General features: G+C 40.1%; 1 protein-coding gene across 2 annotated transcripts; it reads right to left on the bottom strand.

The window, feature by feature from the left end:
• Window positions 1–2716: 2716 nt before the first annotated feature.
• hdlbpa (high density lipoprotein binding protein a) lies at window positions 2717–17368 on the bottom strand. 2 transcript variants are annotated; one of them, XM_046391661.1, is made up of 28 exons: window positions 17235–17368; window positions 15006–15077; window positions 12160–12274; window positions 11878–12041; window positions 10762–10977; window positions 10466–10672; window positions 10134–10349; window positions 9808–10014; window positions 9570–9677; window positions 9313–9417; window positions 9002–9080; window positions 8747–8886; window positions 8560–8664; window positions 8354–8467; window positions 8160–8246; window positions 7939–8070; window positions 7637–7855; window positions 6977–7198; window positions 6659–6877; window positions 6411–6549; window positions 6168–6316; window positions 5868–5972; window positions 5640–5774; window positions 5230–5373; window positions 4845–5024; window positions 4500–4616; window positions 4240–4380; window positions 2717–4150 (listed from the first exon to the last, which is right to left on the bottom strand). In XM_046391661.1, exons 3-28 carry the CDS (start codon window positions 12233–12235, stop codon window positions 4061–4063), a joined length of 3816 nt encoding a protein of 1271 aa, XP_046247617.1. In that variant the 5' UTR covers window positions 12236–12274; window positions 15006–15077; window positions 17235–17368; the 3' UTR covers window positions 2717–4060. The 2 variants fall into 2 exon arrangements, with proteins under 2 accessions (XP_046247617.1, XP_046247616.1); XM_046391660.1 differs by having other exon boundaries at window positions 6168–6319; window positions 17235–17367.
• Window positions 17369–24945: the final 7577 nt, after the last annotated feature.

Raw genomic sequence — 24945 nt, 5'->3', positions numbered from 1 at the left:
AGGAGGGCTTTCACACACACAAAACACTAAATTCGTGCCTCAACACAATTTAACTTTTTCATCAAAGACATTTTTTGGATATGTGATGGTAGAAAAAGCACAGGTGTAAATGATAACGTGAAGGATGGCTGAATTCCATTTAGCTGCTTCTGTTTCAGAGCACCGCTCTTGTACATGATGGCTCACTGTCACACTCTCTTGGCTTACTGGGACACTTGAATAGCACAGAGCCATCATTAATGTTATCAGTAACACCTGTGCTTTTCCTGCTCTGACAAGTCAGAATGCATACTATGAAAAGGCCTGAATGAGGTGTTCAGAGAGTCTCTTGGACTGTGGGACCTTATATACACAGACATGTACCTTTCTAAATCATGTTCAATCAGTTGAATTAGCCATGGTTTATACAGGGTGCAAACAGGGTGCACCTGGGCTTAATCTGGAGTGCCATGAGCATAGGGTGTAATTTTATTTATTTTTTTTTCATTTTGTAAAAAATCTGCAAAACAAAGTACAAACATTTGTACATTTATTGTGTATATATTGATAGTCGATATGTGTATCTGATCCATTTTAAGTTCATTACACATTATCGTGTGCAGAAGGTGAACGAGTCTGAATACCTTGTGAAGGCACTGTGTACCCTGATCACAATATTTTTATCTTTATTTTTTGCATCATATGAATACTTGGAAATGAAACATGGGCAAAAATTTGCTTTCTTAGTTTGTTTTATCTAGTGAGTACAAATAATTTTGGGTCTGTTCATATGTTTCACTATAACTGCAAGATATTTATTCTACTCTCTGTTTTAGTCAATTTTAGCTTATTATAGAGAACTGAGATTTATTACAAATCTTAAAGCCCTTACGCTCTGTTGATCTTTGCGCAGGTTGTGTGGTCTGCCTTTTCCACTGATTGACTCAGCCACTGGCATACGCTTATTTAGAAGGGTCAAAAATAGAAGGAAGTTATTGTCTTCGTTCCCAGGATTTATTACTACTAACTGTCCCTACTGAACTAAGAAAAAGGCCATTTAAGAATGCTGCTCAGCTACTGAATGAAGTTTTTGGATGGATGTCTTGTTGTTTGAAGGTGCTGTATGAACAAAGGCTTTTTATTGCTGAAATATTTGTGAGATTGTCCAGTGCATGAAGATAACACCTCCACACACGATAATCTTATATGTGTTGAATTTTGAGTTTGTCATTGGGTGGCAAGTGAAAGAAGGAGACAGAGAAAGAAAGTGAGACACAGATAACAGGCTACTTGACTCTTTTAAGTCACAAGATGCAGGAGTAGATGGTAGCACAGGCAGGTAATAAGATGACAAATGCCCAGAGACACAAATCCACCACTCAAATGCTTCTTTCATTTTCAAAATCAAAACTGTGCTACCTTACAGGCGAACTCAATGGGCAAAGAGATACCTGAGGCCACCAGGATCCCAATCCAAAGAGTTAGCCAAGACAATTTCCTTCAAATCACCTGCTATCTTAATCTGACAGCCAGACTCGATTACAAGGCGTAAAAATTGCTTTTCTCGCCACCAGCAGTCGCTGGGAAATTATCTTAATTGTGTCATGATTATGCCTCAAAGCTAAGTAAGAGCTTTACGTTGCTCCTTTCAAACACACAGGAGCACTTCATGAGTTCTGAGAGTGCACCTCTATCAGCATTCAGGAAAAAAGAGGATGAGAGGAAAATAAATTTTGTCTGTTTAAGTATTTCACAAACACATGTAAACCACAAAAGGGAAAGGATTTCTAAAATTGTTGATAGTGAAAGAGCTAACCAAGAGAAAATCTTTGACACTGATTACAAACTGCCCTTCAGGTAGTTTTAAGGGGTATGAAAGGTACTTGAATATTTATTTTAGAGAAGCAATTGTATTTGTGGCTTGACACCATATGAGAATGAGAGAATAACAATTTCTTTGTTCTGGTTGGTGATCTGAGGGTTTATTCTTGTGCTTTAGGAAATTCTAATGGGTGTACTCTTTTTCTATGATGTTTTATAGACCGACTGATTTACATCGTAAATTACAGATATAGGACTTAGTCTCCACACATTTCTTATACCGTTTATCAAAGCATATACAGGTCAGTAGTGTGTAATCAATGAGATTGAATGCTAAACTAATCAGGTCAAAAAGGCTTACAGGCAAGGTGTCAGTGCATGCACCAAATACATATTAATTTCTATTGTAACATTATATGCTTGGTATACAAGCCTCATACAAGGTCTACAATATGCTTAATAAGTGCTTATTAAAGCTCATTAATCATATTAGACCAAGTCAAATTAAATTTGAACTCCCCAAATTAAACCTATAACAATAGTTGGGGAAAAATGTTCCAAAACCGTTCAAAGGAACAAGTAACATCCAGCTGTCAACAAAGAATGTACTCAAGCATCATCTTTACCTGGTTTGTATCTTTCTAGTTGTAAGGCTGATTTAAAAAAAAAAAAAAAGCCATTGCTCCGAGAACAATCGAGATGCACCTTAGAAAGACAAGCCAAAAGCTCACATGCAGATTATCATGACCTTTCCTCTAGCACCACCCTCAGGCTAAAGAGTAAGGCTGTCATACAAACCTTTGAGCACTTAGGAGCAGGCTTTGTAATGTACCAGCTTTTCCAGTTTTGTTCATTTTATATTGCGCTACAGTCCACGAGCAAATGAGTAACAGTGTTCATTAAAGAGTCAGACAGATGCACAAGAGATTTTCGATTTTTATTGACTTTTTGGACAATTTCTTTTCCAGTGTCATCCATAACCGTTCACTTCAATGGTATTTGCATAATCTTTCATTCAATGCTAGGAGGATATAAACCAAGGTAGGCTGACGCTAAGTGTTGAATTAGCAGTTAGCAAGCAAAATCTGTACGCCCCAAATTAGACCAATTACATTAAGTCTGGGTGTTCCAAGAGCCTTCAAAAGGAACAATCCATCCAGCTGTCCATTAATAATGTACCTAGACATCACCTCTACCTGGTTTGTATCTTTCTAGTTGTAAGGCTTATAAAAAAAAAGGGCCATTGCTATTTAACAGAACAATCTGCATAGCAACTGGAAGACAAAAGGACTGGACACTGACCCAATTCAGAGGATGAGTAACACAGGACATCACTAGACAGATGGTTGGCACAAGATGGTCTGCTGTTTCACTCACAAACACAGTCATTACATTTTGTAGAGTGCTGTACTTTGAAATGTCAAAAGAGTTCATTCAACAGTTAGTGTGAGGTTTGATACATTGGAGCTCTAAGCCTAGTGTTGACAGAAGTTTAGGTCTGGCATGATCTCCAAGCACCTGGCAGTTTGAATGGGTACCATTCTGCAGTGGCTAAAAACACTCCCCATCCCCTCACCCCTTACCCTTTGTAAAGTTTACCAATTCATAAGGCTACAAGGTACAAGCCATTACTTGACCATATTCACAGAAGCACAGCGAATGGAACGCAAATGGAAAGATGTGACGGAGGACAACCACGACAGTGTGCCTGAGGGCTAACGACTGACAAGTTTCACTCGGCTACATGAGTAAAGCAGGAGGAGGGGTGGGTGATTGACACAGCTGGCCCCGTCATCGGTCAGGCATCATATCTGAACATGTCACGACCAGCAGTAATTCAATCCCTTTACCCCACCCTGCAAAGGCAACTAAGGGCAGCTCCAAAAAACTGATGTCTGGCCACCACTGAATTTGGTATAACAGTTCAAACCACAATGAAATATGAGGTCTAATACACACTCAAATGTCAGTCTTGTGTAGACTGTAGACTTAACCGCAACATCTGTCACATGTAATTTTTTTTTTTAGCATAAGACAGTATCATTTAATGAAGATACAAAGCTCACAAGTCAATTACAGGATCTGAAAGCACTTTTAGACTGATGAATCTGCAAGGGTAGACCAGAATAAGTAGACAGAGAAGGATGACATTCTCAAAACTGAAGACTTTTAGGGTCAGCGGTCAGTCCAGGTCAACAAGGGGATGATGAAGGGGAAGATTGTGTCCGGTTAGGGTTAGGCCCACCTGTAGCAGCACAACTTAGAAGCGCTTGGGTCCCCAGGGAGAGGTCTTGGCTGCCACTGGGGCTCCAAAGCTGGGGAAATCTTCAGAGCTGCTCATGTCAGGGGCCTAAAGGTAGAAAAAAAAAAAGGGGGGGATTAAAAAATGAAGATGTGAACAATTATAATTTAGTATCAGGTTTTTAGGTATATGCTCACCTTCTCATTGGCAGTGGTCCAGGGAGCCTCCCTCACGACAAAGCCTTTGGATGGGCCACGTTGTTCATCCACGGCAGCTGCGCTACCCCCAGGAGGCCTCATGTAAGCCATCTTTGCCTCGTTCTCCACAACATCCACCATCTAACAAACAGGCACAATAAAGTAAAAACAGCACTAATTATTAAAAGGAAAACATTAAAACCATTTCCTATACTATGTATCTCCAGCAAAAAATCAACAGTCATCATGCATCAGCTTACATATTCTTCTTCCAGATTGAGGAGGTGGTCAATGGCTTCATCCACAAGCTCAGGACGACCTGTGACTGTAACGAGGTTCGGGTCTGCAGCTCCACTCTGGGGAAACCTGAGATCAACCTAAAAGATGATAAGTCATATAGTCATATAACACAAAAAAGACTCCGCAATCCACCTTGAACACCTCCAGACACATAGGAAAGTGGAGTGCTAAAAGTGGAGAACTCATGGGTTTACAAGAGTCTCAAGCCATTTCCTTCAAACCAGCTCACATCTGCAGCACAGGGCAAGCACATTGTTATGTTGTTTTATATGATAAGAAAATCTCTCCAGTCTCTGCAGCCTCACCTTAAACTCATCCATAATCTTGCGAATGCCCTTGCCACGGGCTCCAATAATGCGGGCATGGACCCTGCTGTCCAGGGTGATGTCCTCAGAGATCATCTCTTCAAGCTCATCCACAATAGCCTGGATGGCATCTCGTGCTGCTATGGCTTTGTGCTCATACCCTGTAATAGTAATCTGATCCTGTTAAGAAAAGGAAAGACAAAGAAAAAAGTGTGAAAAAAAAAAAACATTGGTCGTATTCTCTCATAATAACTTCTATGATAGTAACTGCTATAGTTGTTTGCAGCTATTATTCTTTGAGTGTTCTCATGTAGTCCTGTCATGCATGAGCTCAATTAATTAGCAACACCTGCTGTGCTGACGGAGTTCTGCAGAAGTGCCATACCTGATTTTCATCATTCTTTTCTGGGAACTGGATGTTAACGTCATGCTCAGTGCGGATGTTTGTTATAATGGCCCCCTTGCGGCCAATGATTTTGGGGTGATACTTTGGGTCCACAGTGATGGTCAGCTTGAAGCTCCTGAGTGCCTGTAGCGGAGTAGATGGAAATAATGCTCTGGGTTAGAATGCTGGGAATTTAAACACATTTCACTTCTACCACTACTTGTGAAACCGGCAGCCACCATTGGAAAAGTTAATAAAGCTCTTTCCATTCCAGGTTATAATGATGATGGCCGTCAAAGTAATCTCAAAGATAACTCCTCTATGAGAGTCCAGAGACATTTCAAAATACCAGTACATGCACACACACTTAAACTGGCTATGAAAAGACAAGTTCTCCACACAATACTAACCCGATCCTCCTGCTCGGCCTGCAGCTCTTTGACGCGCTCCAAGAGGCCCTCTTTGGCGCGGTCGAGGTGATTGGCCAAGCCGGTGATGGCGATTTTATCAGACTGCTGGTCAGGAGCAGGCACTTGAATATTAACCTGGAGGGAAACGGTGAGGTCATGGTGAATTGGCAGGAAAACTTAAAACCTTGTGCATCCCTGGGTTTACAAGGCTAAGTCTGAAACACTCACCTCAAATTCATCCATCATCTTGCGAATTCCACTTCCTTTCTGTCCAATGATGTATCGATGAAGCTCAAAAGGCACTTCCACCTCAATAGTGACAGGAACCAAAGCCTAAGGAACAGAGAAAGTTAGGGGACAAAGCAACACTTATATCATATACACACTACAGGTGTAACAATTTTGAAAGTGAGACCAAAGCCACAGTACAATGTCCACAACCTCGAGTCATGGTCCCATCTTTCAGGACCGCTTTTCCCCCCCATTTAATTCTAATCAAGGTCTGAACCATGGATCTAGAGAGAATACCTTCAGTGCTTCCACGGCAGCCTCACACCGTTCTTTGCGACCAGATATCACTATCACATCACACTTTTTAGGTGCATTTGGCTCAACAGGCTCCTTCATTTCTCCATTGGCCTCTCCATTCTCCTGAATAGCGGCTTCCGCGGGAGGTGCTGCTACAAGAATGCATCAAACAAAGGTTGATGAGAAAAGAAATTTATTCAAAAGGTCTGTATTCCCAATTCTACACGCTGATCATGCATTTACCTTGAGGGTCCTCACGTTCTGGGAACTTTATCTGTACATTGTGATCTCTAGTGATCTGCTGGATCCGCGAGCCCTTGGGACCCATGATAGAGCGGTGGAACTTCTGAGGAATCACGCACTCAACAGTCACTTGAGCATCCTGGAAAAGAACATGTTTAAATGGCAAATGAGTTCAATTTGGACACAAATATGGGGGTTTTCTGGAAAACACACACAATAAAGAGCAAAACAAAACTGTCTCCACTAACCAAGTCCTCAACAATCTCCTGCATGCGCTTTTTTGCTGCTTCCACGCACTCTTTGGCTCCTTTGAGGGTGACCTTTTCGCTCTGAGAACCTGTTCGAGGGAAGCTCACCATCACACCACCATATTCATCAGCAAGGTCCCGGAGGACTTGACCACGGCGAGCCACAAAGTAGCGATGGTGCTTTGGATCAACATTCATAGTATCCTCAATGACGTTGTCCTGCAACAGAGGAGAAAATATACAGAATATTCACGCAATTGTTAGAGAACCAAAGCCTTATCCTCCCTTGTCCCACTCCAATATAATTTTGAGGCTCACCAAACTCTTGATGAGTTCCTCCAACTCCTTCTGGGCCTCCTGTACTGCTTCTTCAGTGCCAATCACAGTGATGAGCTCCTGGTCTTTGTCCTCTGCAGTGGGGAAGATGATCCTGGCTCCAGTGCTGTCACGAACCTTGCGGATGTTTCCACCACCTTTCCCAATGAGGAACTTGTGGTATTCTGGCTTTGCACGCAACTCAGCAGTGTGGCTTTTTGTTTGCTGGGGAAAATATTACTAAATGAGTTTCTACTGCAAGAAATGTATTACTCAACCTCAATTAAAAGGTCAGCACAAAAGCTGATCGTATAACAGCAAAGAAGTGAGAACATGGTAAATCCTTTCATGCTCAACTAACATGCAAAACACCCTGTTTTTAAGTTTTCAAATGGGCTAAACATGATCTAATCTTAAGAAAACTGAAGCAACCAAAACAAATTTCAGCGTCAGTATCCGACACTGGCCATGCACAAGCTTGCCATTTATTCTGACAGCTGAAAGAACACTGAAAGAAGTTCTCAGCATGAGATGATGTATGACGAATGAGGCAGTTCTTTGCCATTTTACCCCTTCCTTTATGTTTGTGTCAAATCACTCACAGTTTATAAGGGTCAGCATAAGTTCATTTTTTAAATCACTATTAGAGACATTTCTACAAACCTTCTCCTCTGCCAAAGCAAGCAGCTGTTGCTTGGCTTTCTCCACCTCCTCTACAGGGCCTCGGATGGTGACTTTATCAATCCCTGAGCCCTCAGTTGGGAAGTGGATGTGCACGCCACCACACTCCTCCATGATTGAGCGAACAAAACGGCCCTTTGAGCCAATCAAAGAGTTGTGCAGCTTGGAGGGAATGGATACCTCCACTTCTGTGATGTTTGCCTGAAAACAATGTGACATTAATTAGGCATGTGTGTGAGATGTCAACCCATCAGCATGAGATTTCAAGAGACTAATATGCTTACCAGCTCCTTCTGAATGGCCAAGATGCGATTCCGTGCAGCCTCACAGTTTGCCTTCTTTCCAGTGATGACTATCATCTCTGAGTTGCTGTTCTCAGCAGGCAGGTCAATTTTTGTGTTAGTTTCTTCTCGAATCTGTATGGCAAAAGAAAAATGGTCAAATCAAACCTTGACAGCCTGAAGACCTCATTCAATACAGAAATTGTCATTTAAATAAACAGTACCTTCTTGATATTCGATCCTCCTTTTCCAATTATGTTTCTGTGAAACTGCTTAAAGATGGGGACTGAGACGGAGAAGCTGTTCTCCACCTGACAAAAAGAATCACTTAAAGTTAACTAACATAGTTAAGGATGCCAAACTAAACAATCTTTACTATCTGAAAAGTATCCAGGATAACTGTAATGTAAAGATTTACCATTTCAGCCACTATCTTTTGCATAAACTTTGCACATTTTTCCACCTCAGTTCGAGGGCCCCTAAGTTGAACGATGTCGCTTTTTTGTGCGGGGTCGGGGAAATTGATGATGACCTGGAACAAATATCATTAGAGTATTTAAAGCACAGTGTGTTAATGGGATTAATACAGACAAAACTGTCACCATTTACCAGCTGACTGTTTACCTCTGGGAATTTGTCGCGCACTTCTTTTATCTTCTCCCCTTTTTGGCCAATGATGGCTCTGTGAAAACGCTGTTCAATGATCAGGTCCTTTGTACGCTCATTCTCCTGCAAGAAACAGTCTGTTTAGTGAAGGCACATCAGGATCCAGATTGTAGCATCTTGTCTGTGAATTTAAGTTTGTGCTCACCATGCGTGACGCAAGCTCAAGCAGCTCCTTCTTGGCCTCCTGCACACCCTGGGGATCCCCCTCAATACGGATCAGGTTGCTTTTCTCATTGTCAGGGGGAATGCGGACAGTCACCTTGTGCAGCTCTTTGATGCGGTTGACTACAAATAAAAAGCAAATCAATAAATACAAAGTTTGAGAAGGATACAACTCCAGTTTTTTCCCCCACTGTTGCAATTCAGTACACCAGCCTTTAGACAGTAACACTGTACTTACTGTTAACGCCCCCTTTTCCAATCAGGTGTCTGTGGAATTTGGGATCCACGCTGATCTCTGCATAGTCCATGCGGCTTACCTTTAAGGTGGAAGTAGACAAAACATAAATGTCATAGGAATATTTCAAGTGTAACTTTTAAGTGTTTAAAGTTGTATTTTATGAACTAAACTCCACAATTAATCTACAATAAAGCCCCTTTTCAGTCTTCCTTTAAGAGAACAAACTTGACAGCAAATGACCTTGACTTGCTTGGTTGGCTGGCTTTGGCTCAAGGTCAAAGACAGAACTATACAGCTAACTCAGCACTCACCAAATCTGTAACAATGGCTTCAATCTGGCTCTGCACCATCTGCACATCTTTGGTGGGACCTTCCAGGGTGATCTTATCTTCTCCCTCGGTGAACTCAATATGCACCTGTATGGAAAACGCATGAAAAATAAATTGGAAAATGAAAATCTAAATGGAATATATATATATATATATATATATATATATATATATATATATTTTTTTTTTTTTTTTTTTTTTTTAAGTACTATGGTTAAGAACTTCATCATTCAACTGACCTTGGGCATTTGTTGGGTAATCTTGGCCAAGTTCTGCCCCTTCTTGCCAATGATGAAACGATGGAGCCAAGAAGGAGCTGAGACCGAGGAAACAGTATAACTGTTTGCCTGCAAAAGGAAAGAAAATGTAAAAAAAAAAAAAAAAAAAAAATTAGTTAGTTTTTTTTTTTTTGTTTTTTTTTTTTAGCAATTATCAATGTCAAGGGCCATCACCAGACCATTTTAAGACATCACACACCTTGGCATAAACTTCAGTGAGTGCCTGACCCAGACGGTCTGGCTCCCCACGAAGGATGACGGTTTCTGAGCTGCTGTCAGAGGGTGGGATCTCAACTGAGACACCAGTTTTATCCAGGATCTCCTGCAGGGTGTTTCCCTTGGGGCCAATCACATACTTGTGCTGAGATTTCTTCACCTCCACTGCAATGGTGGTGGCATTCTTCTTCTGCAATGAAAATGCAAAGGGTTGATGGATCAGCAACATTTAAGCAGAGGAAATAAGTTTAAAGCTCATACCAGTAACCTGTGTAAACAAACGCTGTAATAATTTTGATTTTAGTGTACCTTGTCTTCAGAAATCTTCTTGATCATAGCCACAGCAAGGGCCACCTGCTCCTTTTCCCCAGTGATGACAATCTCAGTCTTGTTCACACTTGGAGGGGGGACATTAATGCGGGCACCGGTCTCCTGCATCATCTCTCCTACCAGCTTATTGTAGGCACCAGTGATGAATGGGTGGTACACCTTGTCAATGTTCACCCTCTCCACAGCACGCTTGTCCTAAAAAAGAAAGTACAAGAGGGAGGGGGGAAAATACTGAAAATACAGCCTAAAAAGGTGTGAAATCTGGGATTTGCCTTAATAAAGTGAGCTTGTTGTCTGATCAACCATGTTACCTGCTCAGCAGAGATCAACAGGATCTCATGCTTTGCCTTCTCCAGGCCCTCCTTGGTACCAGAGATCTTGATCTGGTTGCTGGGGTCGTCAGGTCGTGGGATCTGGATTTTGGTGGCAGTCTTGAGCTCGAGCTCCTGCAGCTTCTCCCCATTTTTGCCAATGACAAAACGATGGTGTTCCTTGGGGATGGTGACAGTAGCTGAAGCCTGGCAAGATCAACATGTACAATTGGCACCATTGTTGTCAACCTTTAACACCGTTTACAGTTATGATCAACAAAGACAGCTCTCTTAACCTGAGTCTGCAGTCGGGACACAATCTCCTTGCGGGCCTTCATCACGGCATCCAGCTTTCCAGAAACCATGATGGAGAGACCCTGATCTTTTGCCAAGGAGAGTTCCAGGTGGGCTCCAGTCTTATGCATGATGTCCACACAGACTTTTGCCTGGTCTCCTTCCCCAAACTGGTTGATGTCCTTGTACTTGCGCTCCTCTAGCGGCACATGGAAAACCTTGTGGAAAAACACAAATTATGTCAAACTGATGTGAAAAAACAATTGTTACATCAGAGCTGCTTTGACTTTCAAAATTGATGAGACCCACTGGCACTGAAAACCAAAACATGGTTTGAAACTGCAGAATGTTCAGCTGCCACCACCTGTGAACTTAAAAAAAATGTAGGACCTTGTTGTACATGCTTACACCATGCACAGAAACTGTAGGGTAAAGTACATGAGTGAAGGGTTCTAGACAACTCCAGTGCACCAGTATTGAAAAGTGGAAAGGTTAAACTGGTGACACGTGGGCTTTAAAGCAGGAAAAGTAAAACTAGTTTGCTGTTCCCACATCATTTTGTGGAAGTTATCTCCATCACCCTGTAGAGAAAAGAATATAAGAATGACACTATGAAATTGCTAACATGCAAAAACAAAGACTTAAAATTACCAATGTCATTATGCCAAGACAAATTAATTCCACACAAAACCACTAGGACAAGTTATGTAAATATAAATTTGTTTGTCTTCCGTAGTTCAGCAGAAAAAATGGTTTTAAAAAAAATCTACAAGTACTGACAAGTACTACACCAGGAAGGAGAAATTTCTCCACCAAAACGGGTTCCATGTTCAGTGTACTGCTGTGCAATGTATACACATGTATGTATATACAATGTATTTTGTCCATAAGGCAGAATTTTTGTGAACTTTTTTTTCTTTTTTTTTTCCCACATATCCAGTGAAATGTGGGCATATGGACACACTGGAAGAAACTGGATGTGGAAGTACACTCCACCTTCCACCATTACCAAGAAAACAAAAGCACATAAGTCAAGTCAGTAAATTACAATATTTATTCACAATTTAACAAGCAAACTTTTTTTTTTAATTGTGGTGTCAGTTTTGAAAATGTTATACCTGGGTGATAATAGAAGACTTGAGAGGACGGATCTTGGTCCAGGCGTTGGCAGTTTCCTGGGTCCCCTCAGGTGAGGCCGCCTTCTCAGGCAGAGGTGGGAAGGCATCCTTGTAGGTAGGAAGGGCCTCCTCCTCCTCTCCAGCATTGGTTCCTGCCACAGCAGCTGAACATACAAACAGATGAGTCCACTTATGACTGTGATTGCACTTTGCATATCAAGCTTAACCTTTATAAAAAAAAAAAAAAAAAAAAAGAAAAGAAAAAGAAAGAAACACACTCACCACCACTCTGCTCTGGCAAGAGCCCACTGCGGTGCTCATTGAAGCTTTCCTGCGTAAGTACAGCGACTGAGCTCATGGTGAAAATCCCACGCTAACACAGAGTCCGAGTGTGCCACTGAAAAGAAAGTTTACATTATTTTGTTGTTGTTTGGCAACATAGAACAGAAAGTTAAATCATTTCCAGAAGTTTGGCAACAGAATGAGCATTTAAATGAGCATCAACTTTGGAGAGAAAAGGTCTAACACTAATACAACACTTTCTGTCAAAGTGATCGCAGTTTTGTTTATTTAGGATTTCTGTATTTGTTTTTTGTCTTAATTGTCTGAAGTGGGCTAAGCTTAGTTAGAAAATGTTAATGTCACATACTTCTATGTGACCAATTGCAGCAACAAGGATGTCTGTTTCTGAACTTTAACACACATTGTTGCTTATCTCTTTGTAAACATGTAATGAGAAATAATTAACAAGATTTTGGGTACTCCATTATTGCCAACTACAGTCTGTTGTTTATACTTGCTTCATAAATATTTAAGTGTGCATTTTACCAAGTTATGAATGTTTAGTGTCATTCTAACAGACACAGCAACCTCTTATTTGTATCATATTATTGCAAATCAGGGCTACACCAGCATAAATGTTTTGCACAGAAGCACTGCATGAGACACAGGCAGATGATCAGTCCTTTATTTAACTAAGAAACTGAATTTTGCATACACTCGTAGCTGAAACTAGATCCAACAAGGCCCTTACTTTGAATGGTGAGAAACAGGACTTGTCCACCGAAGTGTCACATGCGCACGTTTAGCATGATACACAAGCTTATCATAGGTGGACTTTGGGATTTTAACCATTATCTAATCTACCTTTTATCAAAAGAAGCCATGTCTCTCAAGGAATAATCACACTTCTTGTCACATTACCATGTGAGCATGGTGTTAGTGTGCGTGTGTGTGTGTGTGTGTGTGTGTGTGTGTGTGTGAGAAGACTGAGACTGTGAGTAGTGACGGAAAAAGTTATTATCCTTGGCACCGCAAAGAAAACACTGCTGTGGGCAGGGCAACAGCTACAGTACATTTTGTCTTCTTAGGAGAAACCAGTTTGTCTCCTGTTTGACTGTCCCTGTCCAGTGTTATTCAACTCAGTAAGTAGGTGCCAAGGTTAAGAGGATTTTTTCCCCACTGACCCCTCTGTATATCCATGTTGGATAGGATTAAAGTAAAAATCCACTGACAGAAAACTCAGTTGTCCTGTCTAGCATCTGAATTTCAATAACTCTTTACAAAAAAAAAAAAAAAAGAAAGAAAAAAGCCAACCCTCTCATCCATGACATTTATAAAAGAAACCCTACAGCTACTGATTTCTTAGTTAAGTAAGTGTGGCAGTGCTGAGTGAGTTCCATTGACAATTATTATTCTTACGCTGCAAAGGAGGAAATAAACTATTGCAGATGAAAGTCAACATATTGTGCGGAGTCACTGTTCTGTTTTACTGACTGGCAGAGAAACGTAAAGTGCTGCCAACAAAAGCAGAGGAATGTGAATTGTTTTAGGATGGATTTTGCCCCCAGGCATGCCTGAAATTCATCTGAAAACATGGCAGCAACTTGTTGATATTCAAATGCTTTTGCATGGACGAGGTACTTGAAGGAAATTGTCTTCAGGCTTCAACATGGTGGTATTAAGTTTAGCAGGCCATCTCCCCCCCCCCCCCCCCCCCCACACACACACACACGTTATAACACCCTTTAGGTGGCCTCTTCTTTGTCAGGCTTCATAAACTTAAAGCTGATCTGCCCAGCACTCATTATCATTTACAGACCCTGTTCCCAATTTAAGTCCATGAATATCCCTTAATCACACATTGCTATGAACTCTACAAAAAGAATGGCATAGCATTCGAGAGAGCATTTTTCATATGGATTTCATTACAGTGACATGTGGATGACTGTATCAACAGTAATTTAATTTTGGAGTTAGCCCACCCTTGCTTTGTTGACATTTTTGTGGCAGGCAAAAGTGCTAAACATGTCAAAGTCATCCATGAAGGAGGGTAACAAAGCCACGTCAAAGTTTAATAAACCCAGCTGCATGTTTGCGCCAATTTAAATTCTAACAGGTTATAGTGCACATTTGCAACTCAATGGGCCAGTGTCAGCCAAAAATAAATAGTAAATGGAAATTTTTCAGTGTGATTAAGAATATTTATCTAAGAATTATTCTTAGATATTCCTGCAGAATAGATCAGGTGTACTAAAGAAAAAGCATGAAACTCAACATAAAACGATGTCGTTTGTTGCAGCCTGCTTTAACTCATACCTTCACCAAGAGGAAGGTAGTTCAATTACTATGAAAATATAGTAACATTTTAACAAGTCTCCTGGTGATCAAGTTTACGTTTACAAAAGATTTAACTTCAAAATGGAAAATTAATTAAAAATTAAGTTAATGTTAGCTAGACACCAAGACTGTGGGACAAATTAAGATTTTTACGTGTTATGACTACGCTTTTCAGCTTGCTTTGAGATCTTCCGCCCCCTTGTTGGCCAAAATTCTAGTGAATTTTTGAAAACAAGTGAAGTACAAGGGTACACGGGACAACATACACACACAGAGAGGGCTTACCAAAATTTCAATGAGAAAACAGTTATCTTTTCAAATTTGCTTAGTCAAAATGTATAAGATTTTTACTTCACATTCCTAATCATACTTCATTAATACAAGGCCAATTTTCAAGTTACGGTTGGGATGGGCAGCAGCATATTTAAGGTTACGAAACAGTATGCTGTTAATTGTTTATGCCAGTGTTAGGGTCAGTGTCAACAATGCTACCACTTGCAAGAACTTACCAGCTAAATGGTCAGTTACCAGATAATCCGTCCTGTAAAGATGTAAGTTCCCGTCAGCCTGCCAGCTTTTGCCTAAAGATCACAAAAAAAGAATCAATTATATCAAATAACCATTACAGTTTATTGTTTCAAAGAAAGACTAAGAAAGGAATGTTTAGAGTGATGTGTGCACAAATATGAAAGCTATATTGAAATTTTGGGTAAATGTACTAATACCCCATTAACTTGAACTACTAAAAATGGTTGACAACACAACAGTGTATATTTTTAAAATAGTTGATCATTAAATGGAAAGCTGAGACAGACAGAAAATGAAGTCAAACTTCACTGTGACTGTTAAACAGAAGCAGCGACTGCTGAGGTCTAACTTTTATATTTTTTGATAGTCATGGTTCTAATGAGACCAGTAGGGAAAACACTGCCATCATGCCAAAATACTGCCACCTCAGACAACTGAATCTGAAGACGTGTTCAGATAAAGTTGATGCCAAGAAGCACATTACTGATCTCCAGTATAATAAAGGTACCACTGGAGTTCAGTCTGTTGGACAAGCATCTGGCTTGTCCAAACGAGCCTGATGAAAAGTTGCTGTGGGTCATTCAGGTAAATAGGGCATTGCTCCCTTGTGTAAAACATAGAAAAATTAGACAATGAATATGATTATAAAAGCCTGTATGATTTTAAATGGCATTAAGTTATGTGAAAGCATCTTGAAAACGTCTGGAATTATTTTACGAGTTTGCACTCGTGTCACTAATTTCTTCACCCGAGAATGATCATAGGCATGGTTTTGTTCTCCACGGAGGTATGTGAAAGCTTCCATAAAGTTTTGCCCAACTTGTATACGGCAAGAGGCCTATAATCATTAAATGTACATTTTGTGCATTTCCATCATTTACAAGTTAGACACTAAAAGTAACTGCAACTACTAACATGTAACTAACCAACTCCTACTTTTGTTGTCTGTTTATAGTGTAGCCGGACATCATCATATGGCCTGTTCCCTTCCCTAACATTATTAAAGCAACTAATGTCAGGCGGACCTTTCCTTTCTTACCCCCGCAGCAAGCACTGGGAAGGTGTAACTCGTCGGTTTCAAATAATACATGTGAATCGTAACACAGTAATTTAAGCTGTTTATCTTAAACTAACGTCACCACATCATGGGTACAGTGATGCGTTTAAATTGGTGACTAATAACTATTGCATTTGTCATGAGCTCAATGCTCAGAAAAACACAACCACACAAAGCGACCAACCAACGTAAGGTGATAAAATTTACATTCATAATATCTAACCTACCATATTATTAATGTTAATGAGCTGCTGACAAATTAACACGGAACACGTCTCTTCTGGACAGTAAAATTTGCATTAACGTTAGCGGTTAGCATGACATCCTTCAAGCTTATAGAACATTATACCTAAATCCCAGATTAAGGATTTAAGTTACTGGTTAGTGTGAGTGCTAGCTAACACGATATCAAGTTAACTAGCTGACAGTTGCCAACGACAGATTACAGTTAATGCTAGCTGCCGTCATGTTGGCTAACGCTGATCAACCACAAAAATGAACTGAGGTCGAGAAAGAATAACATTATCTTAACTGTAAGGGGCACTAAGATAGTGTCGGGTGTTTAGCAAATACGTGTCTCTTCGCAGAAGCGGGGTCTTCAGTGGCAAAATCATTGTAGCATGGATTATTATCGTTAGCTCCAAATCCCTAGCTAGTTAGCAAACTTGCTAAAAACTTTGACCATGGTGCCTGCGTCTGTGACACGTAGCTCCTCGGCTAATATGTAGCTTGGTTCACTCAAACAGCCCTACACAGAACTTTAGGCTGTACTTTAGCTAGCGAAAGATATTGACATTAACAGTGAATCAAAAACTAAATCTCCCTGCCATATTCCCCACTAAGCCGGTGTCATTGTTTTCTTTAAATCAGCCAACACTGGCATGGTTGTTAAAAAGTACAAGTTGAACTGCAGCCTTTAGCTAGCGAGCTCGTGTTAGCTTACAGTTTGTTCTACTAGCTCGCTAAGTCCACGTAGGCACACAGCTGAGCAGGGGAGAAATGACACGGAGTCAGGCCAGAACATAGTGTAACGTTCAAGGCTCACCAGCAAACTGTCTTCTTAACAAGTATAACTTCGTCACGCATGTGTCCGCCTGAGGTCATATGTGATAACAATACAGTCGTATTGAATAGAAAACTGTGAAGTACTTACTTATTTTCTGTACTCGTCTGCCCTGAAGGTGCAGAAGCTGAGATGATTCCACTGGCGAGAAGGTGGGATTGAAGTCTGACGGATATATACCAGTGCCGCCCACCAATCATATCCTCCTACGTCACGTCCAAGAGTCCGATTACAAATAGGCCTAACTTATTTTCATATGTGACGGACTCGTGTAACTTATGAATCCTCATTACACTGCGTAAAATGTGATTCATGTTGTATTTCGTAGACACTGCAGACATAGTAAAGGCGTGTTAAAAATGGTCTAGAGGAGAGAATTCAGGAGACGAGAGTGGTAAAATTCTGTTCAGGCCCATAGTGTTTTTGTTATGAGAGCTATACATGCCAAACAGTTGAGTAGTTTTCTTCGAGGGAAACAGATGCAGAAATACTTCTGTAACACAAGTTCAGAGAGGTTGCATTCTTAGTTCTGAATCATTCCTCAGCTAGGTGTTAATGGATTGACTGCACAAGGTCACAGAGTCTGCAGTCTACTGTTAGGGGACTGCTAAAAGCATTAAAAAACAAGTTCAACTTCTAACTGAGCTCAAGACGTAGACCACCAAGAAGGATTAAAGTCAGTCCACTCTGCATCATGAGGACAACCTCATCGCTGCTAAATCACGAACTGTCAAAACTGTCCCAGCTGAAAGTATTTTCCTGAGCAGGCTAAAACAGTGATTCTTTTCATCTGTTGTTACCCACTATGTTCTTGCACACACAAATTTCTACTGATAAAAATTTCTTCCAGAATCTTCTGTTTCTCATCAGCAGATGGAGTTAGTTAACATTCGTTGAGTCGGTCACATGAGGGTAAAATGTCATGCGCAAAGTTAAGGATTTCTTATTTTGGTGTAGATCAGATTAATATATAATAACTGAATATAAGCTTTTACTCATGCTCAAAAGACAGATGAGCTAAAAGGTGCTTTGCATTTTTCCGCTCAGTCTGCTCACTGCTGTCTGTAACATAATGGAAAGCATCTCAAATATTTGAAGCCGTTTCTCTTGTGTCACTCACTACTGTGGCAAAAGGTGTCCATTCTCTGATTTATGGAGGACAACAAGAGACAACTCAAGAAACCTATCATTTTTATGATTTTTTTAAAAGACACTTTTTTCTGTGTTAACCAAAGGCATTTAAAATTCTTTGCTTTTGAGAATGACTCCGTGGTCAAACTGTTCAGGGAAGTAATTATAATTATATGTAATTTTTCAGAGGTTATAATATAGTAAAAGACACAGTAGCATCGCAGTCTACAGCTTCAAAATGTATCATATTCTCCTACTATTACATTGCATTGGAGTGTTGCTGTCATTGTGTTTATCCTGAAGCACACAAATCAGACAGCATGGAAACATGAAAAAGTCTAGCCCATACCAGACTCCATACTCTCTTGACCATCTTCATCTTTCTCCTGCATGCTTTACATCAACAGCAGATTAAAGAATAAGCAAAATTAAGCAAAATTAAATTTCCCATTAACAGTTAGGCCTTGTTTGGTTGTTTGTTTGCTTACTTTTGACTAACCTACACTGCTGTAATGGACTACTGGATGCTTGAATTTCCCTCGGGATCAATAAAGTATCTATTTATCGATCTAAATTAATCAAATTAACAAATAGAATCTACAATATACAGGCAGAATGACAGCCATAATAAGTATGTAACTACAAATCAGGTTAAAACAGAGTTTTGAAAAGTGCATTGTGAACTGTCAACAGGCAAAAAACAACAAGTGCTCTTTTTTTTTGTAGAAATTAAGCAGATGAGCAGCTCTGTGATGGCACAATAACCTGACTGATTCTCTGATTACATGTGTTGCACAGCGTGCATTGTTGCACTGTTAAATGTCTCCATTGTATCTGAATACATCAGTAATGTAGAACTTTAAACCACCCTATACAATAATTAAAGAAGTAAATACTACCAGCTGACTAAGGGCGAGAGGCGGGGTTCACCCTGGACTGGTCGGCAGTCAATCACAGCACTGACACACAAAGACAACCAGACACACACACGCTCACAATAGCCAGGCAATCTAATGTGCATGTTTTTGGGCCTGTTGAAGGAACCCAGAGAAAAACCCCCACACAGGCACAGGGAGAACATGCAAACTCCACACAAAAGGGTCCAGACAGGGATTCAAACACGAAACCCTCTTGCTGTGAGGCGACTGCCATGCTGCCCCTGCGTATCACAGATACGGATATCACATATCAGATCTTTACATCTACGCACAAACACACACAAACACACATACACATAGAGATGTATAAAGCAAAAATTATTATGATAAGATAAGATACATACAATTGCATATTTCTGCTACATATATTTCAAATATTTTTAAGACATAAGAGAAAAAATATGTGTAAATATGAAATATGTGTCCATTTTTTAATATATGTGTTTATGTAATGCCATATATTAGATTGATGAATGGGATCTATCTATTTAGCTGTAGTATGATAGAACTTCATTTAAGAATAAAGGACAGTATGGGGAGTTCTATCACAATACCAAAAGTGATTTTATTTTCTTTCTTCATGATATTAGCTCAAGGGCGGCACAGTGGTGCAGTGGTTAGCACTGTCGCCTCATAGCAAGAGGGTTCCAGGTTCGAATCCCGGTCTGGGCCCTTCTATGTGGAGTTTGCATGTTCTCCCTGTGCCTGCGTGGGTTTTCTCCGGGTACTCCGGCTTCCTCCCACAATACCAAAAACATGCACATTAGGTTAATTAGCTACTCTGAATTGCCCCTAGGTGTGGTTGTTTGTCTTTGTGTGTTGGCCCTGCGATTGACTGGCGACCAGTCCAGGGTGTACCCCGCCTCTCGCCCGTAGTCAGCTGGGATAGGCTCCGGCTCCCCCGCGACCCTGACGGATAAGCGGTATAGAAAATGGATGGATGATATTAGTTCAATGTGATTCTTATCATTTACTAAGTCAAGAGGAAGACACAGAGGCCAAAGACAGCCAAGAGGGGAGCACAGGTAACATTAGGTCAATAATGCCTTTTTTCATGTTTTTTATCTTAATTTGAGCTTACGTTTTGGATGGACATGAAACTGGCTGAACCACCAGTACTTAAGGTGAACACAACTTATTTAGCTCAAAAAATGTCAAAGCTACAAATCTGTGGACATAAAAACTAAAGTCAGCTATGCCTCAAGCTGCAGTTCAGTAAAAAAACATCCAATCATAGAGATTTGAATTCTTCTGATACTACAGTACATTTTATCCTCTATCTTTATTTCAATCACATTTTGAATCCAAGACTTTTACTTGGAATTATTCATTCATAAGGTCCAGTAGTGGAAGAAGACTCATTTCCTCTGTAGATATAAAAGGCTCATGCTAAGGTCACAGAAACAAAAGGGTTCTTAGTTTCAGGTGATTGTGTATTAGTGAAAACATAATATTGAATATTATATCAATTTCTTCCATTAGATCCACCTAAATCCCACACACTGAACCTTTAATTGCACCTTTGCTACTTAAATAATCTCATTACATCTTTTAACACTGCATTCGTTTTCCTCTCTTATAATTTAGGTTCAAGAACTTTTGGGCATCTTTCTTCAGTTTTATTTGCAGCACAAGCAAATGATGTACATATTGCTTTCATTATGATGATTCAGCCATGTGTCATTTATTAGCTTGATTTAAATTAAAATCCGCAGTTAGACTAAAGCAAAGATATCTTGATATACAATCCAAAGACATGCAGGCTGGTTCAATTGTTGACTCTTAATTGCCTGTATAAGCTTCAATGTGACCTTAAATGCTTGTTTGTATCCATATGTCAGCCCAGTGATGAACTGATGACCTGCCCAGGGTGTACTACACCTTTCACCTGCTGTCAATGAATAATGAACTGACTATAGTGCAGCAGTGAAGAGGAAGCGTCACAGGAGAACAGATTGATACTTGTTCAGCCTGGGTTAAAGCTTGAAAACTAACCTCACCAGGACTAGGCTGGTCTGATGGTTTAAGTGTCCATGATAACTTAAACCAGACTTGTGTAAAGCTTCTTAATGAAAGAATAACACTGGTTTATTGGTAATCGTGCCCTCAGTAAAGGTGTGTTGATCACCTTACCACAGATCACTGTTGTACACCAAGGGTGGCGCATACTGCATAGACAGCCCAGAGAGATAACCCTTAAAATCAAGCCTTAACTCAAACAGGTCTTTTCTGTTTTGAGGTCCAGCCAAAATGTCTTGATTTTCCAAAAAGGTCCTCGTACTGTTCGCTGAAAATTTGTTCCAGTCCTCACTATGTATTAAATAACTGCACACACACACACACACACACCCCTAATGTTTACACTTGCAAATATGGTGCAGTAAAGTCGAATGCTCAGCTGATGGTTTGCCAGCAGAGGGCACTGGAAGTACAGAATTTACCAAATGGTTCCAGTGAGAATTTAGTTTTTTAGGGGTCTTTAGAGAGGCTGAAGACCTTTTGAGACATTTTAGATTGACAAGTTAGACATCACTATTATGAAGGGGAATTAAACTGGAAGGAAAAAGTTCTCTAAACGAGCAGTCTACAGCTAAACACCCGCAGCATTTGGGAGTATAAGTTCTGCACAAGAATGATTGATTTTAGGGTGCAAATTACTAACTGATATTACAAAATACTCATGGCGATTAATGTACAAACCTGTTCAAGCTCTCACTTCTCAAAAGTAAATACAGAAAGCAGTCATATAGTTACAGGATACAATTTCTCACTTTGATCATGCCTTCAAACACATCTGCTTCTAAGAAACGGAAGGTCAGTTTCAGTTTTTAATTTCAACAGTCCAGTTTCCAGAGTGAAAATGGATCCAAGAGAGCCAGTAATGGGAGACAGCACAACTGTCTCACTCTATTTCCTGTTTCCCAACGGCTTTCTAGTCCTGCTGTCTGCAGATCTGACGGCTCTGTTGGGGACATCATCATTATTATAGCACAATGGAGAGAGAGTGAAGGTTTAATTATCATCAGTCATTTGTTTTAACTTTCTTTTTCTTCTGTTTTAATTACTATAGGTGTCCAAGGGTTGTTCAAAACACAACAAAACAAACGGTAAATTTTGCATACAGTAGATTGTAGTAATACATGTAGTAAGTATAACCTACCTAAAGTAGTTTTTGGTCATAATTGATGCTGGAAAATCATCCCTAGTTGATATGTCCCTCTGATATGTCCTGTCTGTTGTTGTTGTTGTTTGGCTATCCATATCTGGAGAGTAATTTCTTTTAAACCCTACCCAAGCTGCACACCACCTATCCAGCTATCAGACACCTATCTAGTCATCCTGCACTGCCACCCAGTGGACATGGCATACCACTCAGCTGATAGCACAGGTCACTCAGCCAGGTAGGACAGTGATCCATTTGGACATTGCATGCTGTTGAACTGAGGTTAACAAATCAGATTGTGCACCATCGCTTCAAAAGATAAACAAAGCGGGAAGCAATCAACTTAGTGCTTTGGGGCGAGATAAATACTATTAAGAGGGCAGTGGTCTAACTATATCTCAATGATAGCACCTTTTACAACAGATAAAATATTGTCGCTGACAGGGCAGTTGAGGTGGAGGAGGGGACTCCTGGGTGTGCACTCAGCAAGTCATCGCCATGCTCCAGGTCCTCCATCAGGAGCAATGGAGCTAAGGGCCACCCGCATGGCGATTTGTGGATGGAGGGACAAGCGATCACACATCTTTGGCCTCAGCAGCAAAGCTGTCCCCTCCCTGCTGCTTCTCAACACTTGCCCCCATAGCATACACACCTAAAGTGGTGAAATTCTGTCCACGGAGTTTTGAGGTAGAGATTGCTGGTGTTTGTGGCACCCTGTGTGGCTCAAAATGCTTCAGTAAGATTACTCCCAAAATATTCCCAATACGGTACTGATAAGGTCAACATCCAAAAAGTAGATAGACAATATTCATTTATGAATTTATTTATGTGTACTCATTCATGCAAATCAGCCAAAACTACAGTGGACCTCCATTGTCCGAGAAGATTTTTCTGTAGAGTACACTAAGCTGGACTTGGGGTGCAGCCTTGGGGCTCTTATTTTTTGGGAAGAACTTGCTTATATATCCCAGGCTTCATGTTTCATACTCATTCCACATCACAGCAGTTTGATCCACTTCAACAGAAAAATAACAATAATGCTACTGAGCAATTTCAATATAGTTTTACACACACACACATATGCTGTAAGTTTTCTGATGACTGGACAAAGAATTTCTGATTTATATTATGCCATGCCCGTGTTTTTATTCTGTAAGGTAGCTTTGATAAAACTTTTAGGGTATTTTTCAGGTACTTAATGGACACACTTCCTACCAACCAAATGGTTGTTGATTTTGTTCTATTTATGTGCTGAGTCACATCTTTTCAAGTTCATTGTTATCTTGCAAATTGAATAAGATATTAACAAAAAAATTGTTAATGCAACTTTTAATATGTTTGTGAAGCTTTTAAAGGCGTGGCCTTTGCAAAATTACATTTTTGGGCCTTAATTACAGTGCCACCATCTGGCCAGTAGTGCTTAAATTACTTGGGAAAATCTTTGATCAACAGGTTCTGGCAGCAGCAAAATGATACTTTGTCCACATTGTCCACAACCCTTGGATGAGCAGACAACAATTACATCACCAGAAAGAATGAATCATTGTTTTTACAGTATTGGTTTAACAGGGATAGGATTTTTCTTGTAGATTTACAAAATGAAGGCTATGAGGAATTCAGCTCTATCAAAATCACTTATAAAGACTGTCAGTAATAATGCCACTCTGAAAGGCAAACATTACAGGAACTTGAAAAAACAACATAATTTTTTTGAATGTCGGTACACATCAGAGTTCTGGAAAAGGGGAATTATTTTGAATCTCAAACCAATAATTCAATTAAGCTGGAAGCCAAGGATGTAAGGGTATACTATGAAAATAAAAACCAGAACGTTCAGTGGACTGTCAACTTGCTGACTTTACTGGGGAGTTCACATGGTTGCAATAATCCTTTGAATCTTTAAAGACTGAATTCAGGAAGTACTTGAGTCTCTCCACATTATAAACAATAACAAATGTGCTCATACTGTCAGTATGCTTCAAGAATTTGATTGTAATGACTACTTATTCTGTTATTATGCTAGGGGCCTACTATTGTCTTTTATAATTAAATTAAATGATTAGATTTGATATGAATGTACAGTTCTACTGAGAATGGAGTTGAGCCTGTCAGGTCAGCCTTATTATTGTTATTTAATTGTTATTTAATCATGATGCCTGATGCTTTTTCTTTTTTGTCTTAGTGTCAAACGTGCGCCTACACACATACACTTTAATATCCAGTGTGTTCAGAGGAATGTGTTAACCACGTTACCGAAGGTGTGTTATTTTAAGCTTACACAGGAAAGCCACATCTCTTTCATTTTAACTACGCGTCAAACTTTAGCTCAACTTTCGCGTTGAGGGTCATCAAATATAGCAATGAGATAAACAATCACTTTATTTCCTCGGGGGTTTGACAACCATCAGCCTGTGGATCAAACACACGCACACCATGCACTTTTTTTAAACTTCCAAGAGGCCTTATTAAAAATCCAAAACATGTAATTTTTCAGGCGGACCAGTTTACTCTCCATCCATCAAAGCTATTTAAAGCCAAGGAAGGTAAATCTTCCTTCTCAGCCTACAAG

Source organism: Scatophagus argus, chromosome 6 (assembly GCF_020382885.2).
Source record: "Scatophagus argus isolate fScaArg1 chromosome 6, fScaArg1.pri, whole genome shotgun sequence".
NCBI lineage: Eukaryota > Metazoa > Chordata > Actinopteri > Scatophagidae > Scatophagus > Scatophagus argus.
This window is presented reverse-complemented; position numbering and strand designations above follow the sequence as displayed.